The sequence below is a fragment of the Mixophyes fleayi genome, chromosome 2, assembly GCF_038048845.1.
Source record: "Mixophyes fleayi isolate aMixFle1 chromosome 2, aMixFle1.hap1, whole genome shotgun sequence".
Taxonomy (NCBI): Eukaryota; Metazoa; Chordata; class Amphibia; order Anura; family Limnodynastidae; genus Mixophyes; species Mixophyes fleayi.
The window spans coordinates 60627001-60640252 of NC_134403.1; the positions used below are offsets into that span (position 1 = coordinate 60627001).

Sequence of the window (13252 nt, forward strand, 5' to 3'; positions counted from 1 at the left end):
CCTGCTCTAATCAGCCTGTGACTACACCCTGCTCTCTCCCTCCGTCAAATGGCGATGGATTTATAATGTTGAAGTATCGCGAGAACCGAGCCCCGAGATCCGACGACGTCACAATGACGTTCGGCCTCGATTTGGATTCGGAACGGGCAGGAGAGTACCGAGCTACTCGGATACCCAAAGTTCGGGTGTGTTCAGTTCTCGGGGAACCGGACCCGCCCATCTCTAGTCCCAGAGAACATTTACTCCTTTATTTGCCTTGCTCTCCTTAGTGACTCAGGCCCATTGTGCTGAAAGCTGCATTACCACCTAAGCATCAGAAAATATCAGTTTGCTACATTAAAATGGCTGCCGAGGGAGAATGTGATGGGGAGGACCAATCAGATGTTACAACATGATTGTCATTGAATCCACCCAAACACACCCTCTTTCCCATTGCAGCATCACATAACCCCGGGAGGGAACAAGCTACTGCATACATGGTACTTCAGCTTTATATGGGTATTCAATTGTCAGAGAGGTTTTTTTTTTGACCGTGTTAAGTCATTTTAACGCTGTTTTTAATAATTTTCCAGCGGGTTAAGTTTACCCGCAATTCAATTATATTTTTAACGCTACTTTTTTTTCATCAAACGGTCCTCTCGCGCTCCAGTAGAAGGTCTATTGAAAGTATAGGGTGTGCGAGAGGCAGCCGCGTTAAAAGCTATTCAACTGCTTTTTTAACGCTGTAGGTAAAACAGGAAAATATGTTGTTTAATCTCGCACCTCCTTGGGGTGTGTTAAAAATAAAAAACCTCTGAAGAGTATTTGAAATCATGTAAAAACGTTGAAAAAAAGTTAAACTTATGTTTATCACTAATGCCTAACTTGTGTAAGTTGATTTTCTTGTGAAAAAATAATGAAATAAAACAAATTCAAATAAATAAATAAATAAATAAAAAAACACTAATTAATTATATTTATGTATGTTTTTGGTACAAATATTAATGTAGTAATGTGTTTTGACATGGTATAGATGATTGTATGGTAAAAAATAGTTCAATTAAAAAATATGCTAAAGAAAGTACTGTAATGTAGATATTTTCAATGTGTAATGCAATCTAATGTATGGAAATGTATGCAAAACCTTTTTTTTTGTGTTATACATGACCGCGTTAAAACTCCCTTTCACTCCCCTAAAATCTCGCGAACACAATTTTTAACGTGCGTGGGCAGCGTTCCCTCTTTTTCAATTGAATTGCACGAGTTTCCCGCTGCGCTAACTCAAAACGGATGCTATTGCCGTCAAACGCCCGGGGGAAAAAAAACTCCCTAACAATTGAATACCCCTCTTAAAGTTTCAGTACATCATTGTTCTCGCTATAACCAAGTAATTAGTTTGTTACATCAAGAATATACTAAAGATTAAGAGCTATTTAGTGTAAAACCTATGTGATGTCACACTCAAATGCCCCTTTGGGGATTTGCAGATCAAGAAAGTATCATATGGAGGAAGGAGCAGGAGGAGACTATTATCTTTGAAGGAGATTCAATGGATGGAAAAGTATTTGGCCGTATTGTGGAATGTTGGGGCCCTCTTTGGAACAGGAATAGGTACCATTCACCTCCTGGAAAGACTAGTAATGACTGAAAACTACCTTCAACCAGCCCCATCAGTAAATCAATATAGCCCCATCATTAAATTATTAGCCCTGATATTTAATACAGTTGAATAAAAAGTCACATATGGGGAGCAGACTGCAGCTCAATGCATGCTGAAGATTAGAAGGGGGGGCTGGTCCATGGGAGGGACGCTGGCACGCTGCACTACACTGTACACTCTGCACCCATGTTGGATATGGCACTAATGCTATACAAATGCTATGCAAACTTGGTATAAAGCAGAGGTGGGCCAGGCTGGGGGGCAGAGGGGAATCTGGCCCCCGGGGCAGTCCCATAGTGGGCTACCTTAGGCTGGGTCACTGAACCACATACATTTGTTTTCCTTTAAAATATTCCTGCAATAGACTGCTGAGTCGAGTGTTGCCCTACAGGCTAAAATTTGCCAGTCCTCCCCTGGATAAAGCAACCAACACTACCCCTAGCAGACCTCTCAAGGACAATGCACAGCTTTTGGGGAGTACGTGGTAATATTGCCCACATTTCCTGTTGGAAAATTCCAGCATAGACACCATGGTTACACTGAAACTATTGTACTGTAGATGGCAGTTTAAACTACACCCACTTTTTACACCATTAGCTACGATTGCAAAAATGGAATTAAAAACAACAAACTTCATTAAAATTATTAGGTGGCTTAAAAAAAAAGCTGTGTTGCGGTTTTTTTCTCTGTGTTGACATTACTCATATAGCCTATACATGTAAAGAATGAATGGTGTGAACAAGGTGTGGAAATACCCTGATTTGAGATAATATATTTTCCCTTTTCTTTTTATACAGCCATGATAAATCTCAGATTTACAGTAATAATACCAGACAGCAAAGCCTGAGATTGATAGCTGGAGAAAGGAAGAATAAGGACCCTAGCTGGTGCTGATTATAAGACACACTCATACACTCATTCACATATAGAAACTGTTGTACTTACTACACCCTTCACCTGATTTGGATGTAAATTCCCTCACATTAAAGCTGAAAGTCTGCAGTTAAAGCACATCTTGTTAGTTTCATTTCAAATCCATTGTGGTGGTGTATAGAGCCCAAAATATGAGAATTGTGCCGATGTCCCAATATTTATGGACTTGACTGTATTCATTAGTCATACTAGGTGGAGTGCCATTGTGTTTGCAGAGCATAGCACATTTCACATAACATAGAGCATATTTGCAGTGAAGCAATTAGTCAGATGAACATCTCACAACACTCACATAACATTTTAACTTCTTGAAATAAAGCCACCAAAAGTATCTAAAGGAGAAGACGTCACCAGAGATTCACCAATAGTGCGTGATTAGCTATCATATTATCAATGATTTTTTTACTGATCACTTTTTCTTTTGTTTGTTTATGGACTTAATGGACAATCTTATTAATCATGTGCTTTCATGTGCTCTTCTATTTATGTGCTATTCTATTTATTATTCGCCTTTATGTACATAGCATCAACATATTGCACAGTGTGTTCCAGATTCACTATTCCCATCCGTCACTGCCCCAGTTTACAGTATACATTATCTACCCCACTGTCATGTGCAAGCTAATTTTTAGGCATAAATCTGCAAATATATGTTTGTGAATTACTTCCTAGAAATAGTGGGACATGGTTCTCTTAGAAGCTGGTAGATAAGGGTAGCACCTTATGTCATTTATGGCAGGACGCAAATGGGAAAGCCTTTGAAGAAATCTCTTGCGAGACAATGAAATCTCACACATGTTTGGGAGGCCCCAGACATGCCGACTGCAGAGACTGGGTTGTATGTAAATGACAGATTCAAGCTGAATAAGGTCACAGGAAGGGGGGGGGGGCTGTGGGCCCTGTAGCTGGGTTTTAAAATTGTACTGAAAATGGAAATCCTGGTTCTTCTTCTGAGGGAGTAATTGAAGAGGTTCCATTTTTTTCTGCTCCTCCCGGCACCACAAACTTGATTCTAAGTGAGGTATCAATTCTGTGTTTTATCCTTTTTATTTTATAAGAAACAATTGCACTATATTTGTATGTCATTTTATTATCTTTTTATCTTAAGCATTGTGGATGTGTCTTCCATATTAAATTACACTTAATAAGTTCTAGTCTCTGTGTTCTTATGAATTCACGCGACAGTTTGGCCCAGACGCTACCTAATTGAAACTGTGCAAACCTTGTGGTTTAAGTGAACTCTGATTAAAGTAAATTGTGTGGGATTAATGCTAGGGAGAACCGAAGGCTTCCTAAATAAGAGTGTCAGCTCTTATCCGAAAAAACCTTGGTGGTGGTAATTAGTATCGCAAAGCTAGTGTGTGGCATAGATAGGGAAGTATTTAATCATTTTAGACATACCAAGTGGTTGTTGTGTGGTTAACCCTGTGTCACGTAAGCGTCACGCAGACTCAGGTGAGTGCTGTTCGTGACAAATTGGTGGCAGCAGTGGGATATATTTTTAATTTTTTTTTTAAGAACTTAAGTGAATTAGGGTTGTGTGATCCCTGAGAGAGGAAATACAGACTAATTCACCAGAGACTGCTTAAAATGCTTAAATGCTTCAATGCTTAAAACATTATAAGACGTACAGCAATTGTTTCTTTCCCTCCCCTTCTCTTTTTTTTCTTATCTTTTTTTATTTGGCATTAAGCGGAGGAGATGGCGGCTGCATATAAACGCTTGACAAAGGAGGCGCTGATTTCAGACTGTGAGGATGGAGGAATTCCCACCAGTGGCAAAAGCAAGGAGCAATTGATTGAAGCTCTTGTGCAGAGGGATCAGCAACTCACAGCTGTGTCCGAGGAAGAGAATAGCCAGAACTCAGAAGTGGACCTGACTGTAGGTATTCCTCAAAACCAGGGACTGTTAATTTCGGATGATTCTAATGGTTCATGTGTGGACACTGCTATGGATGTTTATTTGCAAACTGCCCTAAAATATTTGGGCCCAGCGGACATTACAACTAAAATGCAACTCATACAGCAGTTCCAGGAGAAGGAAGCTGCTGACCGTCAGGAGAGGCGTGCTGCTATGGAGGCAGCAGAGAGGCACGCTGCTATGGAGGCAGCAGAGAGGCGCGCTGCTATGGAGGCAGCGGAGCGCCAAGCAGAGCGACAGGCAGAAAGAGAATCTGCCGAGCGAGAGGCAGAGAGGAGATATGAGCTGGAGCTTGCGAAGCTCAAACGCCAGCCAGAGACCAGAGATGCTGGTATTAGCAGACCCCGTCCTGAGAATTTCCCTGTATTGGAAAAAGATGGGGATTTGGATACTTTTTTGCGGGGTTTTGAAAAGACATGCCGACAGTGTGGACTGGCCAAAGATCAGTGGGCACAATATTTAACCCCTGGTTTGCGAGGTAAAGCATTAGAAGCCTTTGCAGATCTTCCACCTGAGATGGACGGAAATTATGAGGCAATCAAAAGTGCCCTGTTGCAACGCTTTAACATCACCCCAGAGGCGCATAGGCAGAAATTCAGAGATTTAAAACGCAGTGCCTCTGACACATATTCAGGACTTGTGGCCCAGCTGTGTGCTTCATTCAAACAGTGGGTTGGAGGGCTACAGATCACCACCTTTGATGCTCTGCAAGATTTGATGATCCAGGAGCAGTTTCTGACTTTGTGCCCAGCTGAAGTGAAGGAATGGGTAGTGGATCGTGACCCTACATCATCTGCGGAAGCAGCTAGACTGGCTGACAAGTACACTGCCACCCGGGCCCCTGCAGCTAAAAGAGGAACTTTTGTGCCAGGACAGTCTGCCTGGAAAGGGGAGCGGCCCGGAGGAGCACCTTCACCTGCTGTTGTTTCTTCATCTTTTGGGAGGGTGGGGGCCAAGCCTGTTCAGGGAGATACCCGCCGTTGTTTTATTTGCAACAGGACAGGGCACCTCAGTGCCGCCTGTCCAGACCGAAAGACATCTACAGCCTCCACTGTGGGGCCACCTCCTCCTCGGTCTGCTCCAGCTGTCCTGTGTGTTGCGGGATCCCAAGTGAGCCGGAATGACAATCTGCAAACAGTCACTGTCGGTGACAAGGTAACTGTGGGGTTAAGAGACACGGGTGCTGATGTTACCCTGGTGCATTCAGAGTTGGTGGGGTCATCGGATATAATTCCAGGGAAAACTATTGCTGTGCGCGGGGTGGGAGGGATACACCCTGCTGTGCCTATGGCCCGGGTCTATCTGGACTGGGGTGCTGGAAGAGGTCTAAGGGAAGTCGGGGTATCGGACAATATTCCTACAAATGTTTTGCTTGGAACTGATTTAGGCAGGATGTTATCTCGTTATGTTGCTAGTAGTGATGTTGTGGACTCTGAACTTAACCATGTTTTTTCCCAGGTATCAGGATGTGACAGGGAAAATGTTTGTTCAGTTGTATCTGAAGTCTGTAAACTAGGATGTGAGAAGGAAAATGATTGCTCAATTGTATCCGACCTAGGTAAACTGTCTGTATCCAAGGAGGTAGGGGATGTAACTATTTCCTCAGTGTCAGTGGTCACACGCAGGCAAGCAGAGAAGGATAGGTCCTCACAATTAACTCCTGAGAGAGAGGTAGAAAGTCCCTCTGACCCAGAAACTCCCCCTCTAACCCCCCTCCCTCCAGCACCTGCAGTTACAGACGCCTTACCTTTATCACAAGACACTGAGCAGCAAGTAAGAAGCCAGGCTTTTCAACAAGCACAGCAGACTGACACTACACTGGAAACACTGAGGTGCCTAGCAGGCAGTCCTCCCACTGAGTCTGATAAAGAAAGAGTGTTTTGGGAACAGGGAAGGTTGTATAAGGAAAGTGTAGCCAGAGATGTACCTGAGGCGGGGGTGATGGAGAAACGGCTAGTGGTACCCCTTATGTATCGGGAAGGGTTACTCAGGGTAGCTCATGAGGTCCCGCTGGCAGGGCATTTAGGCATAAAGAAAACTAAGTCTCGCTTAAAGCAAAAGTTTTACTGGCCAGAAATGGGCAAAGATATTGCCAATTATTGTCGATCTTGTCATGCCTGTCAGATGGTGGGGAAGCCTGGTGATGTGGGACACGCCCCTCTAGTGCCCCTGCCAATAATAGCAGAACCCTTTGAGCGGGTAGCTGTGGACATTATAGGACCCCTTGCCATTCCCAGCAGCTCTGGAAAACAATTTATTCTCACTGTGGTGGACTATGCCACACGGTACCCCGAAGTGGTGGCCCTCTCCTCCATACGGGCTGACAAGGTGGCCGATGCCCTCATATCCATTTTCTCCAGGGTAGGATTCCCCAAGGAAATGTTAACTGATCAGGGCACACAGTTTATGTCTAATTTAATGCAAAGCCTTTGCAAAAAGATGCACGTGGAACACCTCATAGCCAGCCCCTACCACCCACAGACTAATGGCCTGTGTGAGCGTTTTAATGGTACTCTCAAACAGATGCTCAGAACCTTTGTGGAGTCCCAGGGGAGAGACTGGGAGAGGTTTCTGCCGCACCTCCTGTTTGCATACAGGGAGGTGCCGCAGGAATCCACTGGCTTCTCCCCCTTTGAACTCCTGTATGGGCGCAGGGTGCGCGGTCCCTTAGATCTGATCAAAGAGGATTGGGAAGGGAAATTAATCACCCCCGAAACCTCCGTGGTCCACTATGTGGTGCAGTTCAGGGAGAGGATGCAATCCCTAATGGGGATGGTGCATAGTAATCTGAAGGCTGCCCAGACTAAGCAGAAGCAATGGTATGACCGCAGTGCTAGGGAGCGTATCTTTGAAGTGGGTCAGAAAGTTCTGGTATTGGTTTCTATGCGGCAGAATAAGTTACAGGCTGCTTGGGAGGGCCCCTTCTTGATAGTTCAACGCATCAATGATGTCAATTATGTGGTAGCCAGGGATGAGGGACGGAAGAGGCACAAGGTATATCATGTGAACATGATCAAGGCCTACCACGAAAGGGGGGTCTCTGTATTAGCTGTATGTAGCTTACCTGAAGAGGACCAGGAGCCAGACCCCTTGTTAGACTTAGTAGCCTCTGCCAAGAGTGGGAGATCATTAGAGACCACCCAGCGTAGTGAGAGCTTGACAGAGGTACAGATAGATCAGCTGTTTGTGACATTGAAGCCCTATCAGAATCATTTTACAGGGAAGCCAGGACAAACACATCTAGTTGTTCATCATGTAAACACAGGCGATCAGCCTCCCCTCAGACAGACAGCTTATCGAGTTTCCCTGGAAGTGCAGACAGATATGAAAAGGGAGATTGAAGAAATGTTGGAGTTAGGGGTAATTAGAAAGTCCCACAGCTCCTGGGCTGCACCAGTAGTGCTGATCCCCAAAAAATGTGGTGGAACCCGGTTCTGTGTGGATTATAGAAGGTTAAATGAGGCTACTGTGTTTGATGCCTATCCCATGCCCAGGATAGATGAATTGCTAGAATGGTTAGCCCATGCTCGCTATATAACCATTATGGATCTGAGTAGGGGTTATTGGCAGATCCCTCTGACGCCTGAGGCTCAGGAGCGGTCCGCATTTATCACCCCGTTTGGTCTGTATGAGTTCCTGGTCATGCCCTTTGGGATGAAAAATGCCCCTGCCTCCTTCCAGCGACTTGTTGATAGCCTGCTAGAGGGCCAAGAGAGGTATGCTGTAGCCTACCTAGATGACATTGCTGTGTTTAGCCAGACCTGGGAAGAACATTTGATCCACTTGAGCAGTGTGCTAGCTAAAATAGCGGGGGCGGGTTTAACAATAAAACCTGAGAAATGTCAGATTGGTATGAATGAGGTGCAGTACTTGGGGCACCGAGTAGGAGGAGGTACCCTGCGTCCTGAGCCAACTAAGGTAGATGCTATTGCTGCATGGCCCACCCCTAAGACCAAGAAACAGGTTATGTCCTTTTTGGGGACCGCTGGATATTACCGAAAATTCGTGCCCCAATATAGCTCCTTAGCTAAGCCCCTAACTGACCTTACAAAAAAGAGGTTGCCCCAAGTGGTGACTTGGACCCCAGACTGTGAAGAGGCATTCACTGCATTGAAGTCTGCACTTACCCAATCCCCAGTATTGCAGGCTCCTGATTTTGACCGGAGGTTTACAGTGCATACGGATGCCTCCAACTATGGGCTGGGAGCTGTACTCAGCCAAGTGAATCCACAAGGGGAAGAGCACCCCATCCTATACCTTAGTCGGAAGCTGCTTCCCAGGGAGGTGGCCTACGCAGTTGTGGAAAAAGAGTGTTTAGCTATAGTGTGGGCCTTGCAAAAGTTGCAGTCCTACCTGTATGGACGGGACTTTACGGTAATCACAGATCACAACCCTCTCAGCTGGTTGCACAGGGTGGCTGGGGACAATGGGAAGTTGCTCCGGTGGAGTTTGACCCTCCAGCAATACACTTTCACTGTTCAGCACCGAAAAGGGAGCCACCATGGTAATGCAGATAGATTATCCCGTCAGAACGAAAGCCTTGTGTCAGGTGAGCAGGGAAAATCGTCTTGTAGGTAACAATTTCCCTGCCACCCTCTAGAACGGGGAGGTGTCATGTGCAAGCTAATTTTTAGGCATAAATCTGCAAATATATGTTTGTGAATTGCTTCCTAGAAATAGTTGGACATGGTTCTCTTAGAAGCTGGTAGATAAGGGTAGCACCTTATGTCATTTATGGCAGGACGCAAATGGGAAAGCCTTTGAAGAAATCTCTTGCGAGACAATGAAATCTCACACATGTTTGGGAGGCCCCAGACATGCCGACTGCAGAGACTGGGTTGTATGTAAATGACAGATTCAAGCTGAATAAGGTCACAGGAAGGGGGGGGGGCTGTGGGCCCTGTAGCTGGGTTTTAAAACTGTACTGAAAATGGAACTCCTGGTTCTTCTTCTGAGGGAGTAATTGAAGAGGTTCCATTTTTTCCTGCTCCTCCCGGCACCACAAACTTGATTCTAAGTGAGGTATCAATTCTGTGTTTTATCCTTTTTATTTTATAAGAAACAATTGCACTATATTTGTATGTCATTTTATTATCTTTTTATCTTAAGCATTGTGGATGTGTCTTCCATATTAAATTACACTTAATAAGTTCTAGTCTCTGTGTTCTTATGAATTCACGCGACAGTTTGGCCCAGACGCTACCTAATTGAAACTGTGCAAACCTTGTGGTTTAAGTGAACTCTGATTAAAGTAAATTGTGTGGGATTAATGCTAGGGAGAACCGAAGGCTTCCTAAATAAGAGTGTCAGCTCTTATCCGAAAAAACCTTGGTGGTGGTAATTAGTATCGCAAAGCTAGTGTGTGGCATAGATAGGGAAGTATTTAATCATTTTAGACATACCAAGTGGTTGTTGTGTGGTTAACCCTGTGTCACGTAAGCGTCACGCAGACTCAGGTGAGTGCTGTTCGTGACACCCACAAACACACACTAAGATCAATTTTGTCAGAGGCCAGTTAACCTACTAGTATGATTTTGAGGGAACCCACGCAAATACAGGAAGAATGATAATCTTAATTTATGTATAGGGCGATACAGATTACGTAACACCAGACAATTATTGCAGATGTAACATACATGTGTACAGTACGCTTGAACATTAATATGAAAACAGTTAAATAATAACAGATACATGAAAACAATTACACGTGAAAGCAATGTCTGGTACAAATGGTGAATTAATTAACCCTACACAGAATTCAGTAAAAGACATGACACAGGACATACGAGGTAGACCGACAGTAGACAATCATAAGATATAAGGTAGAGAGGGCTTACATTCTAGAAGGAGGGGGAAGAGAGACAGTAGGAGCGAAAGAGGCCCAAGTGGAACATAGTGGATGAAGGAAGGAGAGGAAGTAGATATGAGGGTGTAGGAGGGGGAAGGGTAGACAAGTGTAAACAAAGAAGCTCCCTATAAATAGTGCTCTGCTTGTAGGTGAACCCACTTACAGCAATGCTATAAGCAGTGCCACTAAGCTGCCCTTCAACTTACACATGTTAACTCAATTATTATATTCTAGCATAATGGAAAGGATAATGTGATAAAGTGCTAACAGCACTAGCGCTCACACTCTTTTTAGTTATTTATTTAATTTTAAAACATTTAAAGCCCATTAAAACGACAATTAAATGATGATGACTGGCAGCTCTCTACAGCATAGTATGCTTAAGGCATATATTACACTTAAAGCATTTGATACAATTGAAACATATATTCTTTTGGCACCCATATTTTATGTAGTACACTTTGTCAACCGTATCATAAGATATGTGTAGCTCAGCATACAGACATAATTGTCTTTTTATGTTTCTTTTACTTCTGTGTTTTTTCGTACAACTCTACATGAGGCCGTCTTAAATATGTTGCCTCCCTTAACTTCATTGACATCAAAGATATACTTTAGCGGTTGGCAGCATGATGTTTTTTAGGAAGCTCGCACTGAGAATAGCTGATTTGCTTGGAGTCGGCCTTATGTGCTCAGAGACCTGGTAGCTCTAGGGGTTCGGAATCACTTATACCAGCAATTGAAAATAAGCAGAAATTGCTTTATTTTAAAAACACATTTAGTAATATTACATTTTAAACAATTGCCAGGGGGTTTACCAAGACTATCGCCTACTCTACAAGCTTTCCCGAAGGAGTTATAGTCATCTTCTCCAAGTAACGCTGTTACAGCTCCTGAGTCATTATATTCTGCTCCTCCACCAGCTTCGAAGCCCACTGTTTCCCTGCTTTGGACAGGTTTACGCAGTAACAAGAACCACAGAGACTTACACAAGCCCCAGTTTGGTGAGAAAATACTTTCTTTTATCCCCGATCTGGTTCCCGCATTGGTGTGGCTTCAATAGGACAGTCATTAGATAGTCAACTGTCATTCCAGTAGTACCTGCTTATCTGAGGGACTGTTCTTAGCCTCCCCCAAGTCCTCCAGTGGTAGCAATCACCCTGTGGTGAACAGATTGGGCAATCTAGCTGGTTCCTGAGTAGAAGAATGGGCACCCACTTTATCATACAATGGAGTATAATCACATCAGTCCTTGGTATCTGAGGCCTATCTCCAAATTAACAATGTAGTCTTTTTTTGAGATTTGGACAGACCAACATTTCAGAAACAACATGGCCGACAGAAGGCAGTGGAAATCCTGCAAAGTCTGGCCAACGGTCGGTGCAATTTCTGGGATGACTCTAGTCACCTGGGTACCCTGGTGACCGCAAGTGACAGTAGCCTTTTTAGAGGACATGATACTAACCAAAACAGTACAATGGGCACCCCATGGCAACATTTATGAACAGTGCAACAATATACAAATAACAAGTATATATAACATGACAACAGTATTTTGGTACATATGGGTGAGAGGGAATACCAAGTTGGCTTAAGCTTTATTTTTCCAACACCCAGAACCCTTCTCTTACCACATCTTGTTTATATTTGTTCATCAGGATTTTCAATTATGAAAAAATGTGTTAAAGGTTTTGGGTAGAAAAAATGTGACTGTCCTGGAAAAACAGGCACACATGTAAACACTATGCATGTGGATCATCAGCTACCCACCTCTGATCTACCTGAATGTTTTTATCATATCAACCTTACCCTTACTATCCTTTTAACTGGACAGTGCTTTTATATTTACTAATGAACAAGGAATAAGTTTACAGATTAGAAATGAAAACTCTGTTAGTTACAAGTCACAAAATATCGTCCACATCTATACACAGCATATATCAGTGAGAAGGGTATCACAGATAAGCAGTTGTTACTTATCATGTAGCTGCACATATTACGTCTAGACACTTGTTATGGGCGTTTGAAGAATGACAGTGATATTAATGTTGCATATTAAGACCTAACCACACACAGTCACAGTGAAGCCTTATACATAAATTCCAACACAAAAAATACACAGTGAGATCTTATCTTGGCAGCCACTACCTTGTAAAAGACTAAACATACTTCTATACAACTGTAAGAAAACTATTTTTTCACATACTATATCTAGATAGATTTATAACAAATACCTCCTCCTGATTTTAAGATTCTACCTTCCTACATTAAATCATAAACATGTACATGTAAATGTTAATGTTTAAAATGTACAAATTCGCACACCAATTATAGATTCATCAACTAGGGTAAACCTGGAGAAAGTACCCCAGGAGGGGGGGGGGGGGAGAGATAGAGAGAGAGAGGGAGAGAGAGACTAATTAGATAGATAGAGAGACAGATAGATAGATAGATAGATAGATAGATAGATAGATAGATAGATAGATAGATAGATAGATAGATAGATAGATAGACTAAACCACTATTAATTAAGTGAATAATTTATTATAGTCTGACCAACCTAAGTGTAGGAACAATGTCCACACACAAAACCATGAATAATGTAATAGTGGAACATAACACTAACATAAACCACAAAAAAATGTATCTCCTCTTCATCAGCACATCCATGTTATTCTCCTCTCATCTCCCCCACTCATCCATGTTATTCTTCGCTCCCCTCCACGCATGAGGGAGTGGTCCAAACTTACATAGGTTGGCCGCATTATCTTACATAACTGAGTGTTCAGTGGCTCAGACTTACCACTAATATTCCATGGCTTTTTCCCACAGCTATAGGAGTCAAGTACAAATCAGAAGGCTTTAGTGATTACCAGCCCCTCAGCTTCTCATATTAGGCAGTGCTGGAATTG

At 43.1% G+C, this 13252-nt stretch overlaps 1 protein-coding gene across 1 annotated transcript; it reads left to right on the forward strand.

Annotated features, from left to right (window-relative positions):
• Positions 1-4469: 4469 nt before the first annotated feature.
• LOC142139807 (uncharacterized) lies at positions 4470-10607 on the forward strand. The gene is made up of 2 exons (XM_075197677.1): positions 4470-6484; positions 10575-10607. The coding sequence occupies exons 1-2, from the start codon at positions 4523-4525 to the stop codon at positions 10605-10607; spliced, it is 1995 nt and encodes a 664-aa protein (XP_075053778.1). The 5' UTR covers positions 4470-4522.
• The last annotated feature ends 2645 nt before the right edge of the window (positions 10608-13252 follow it).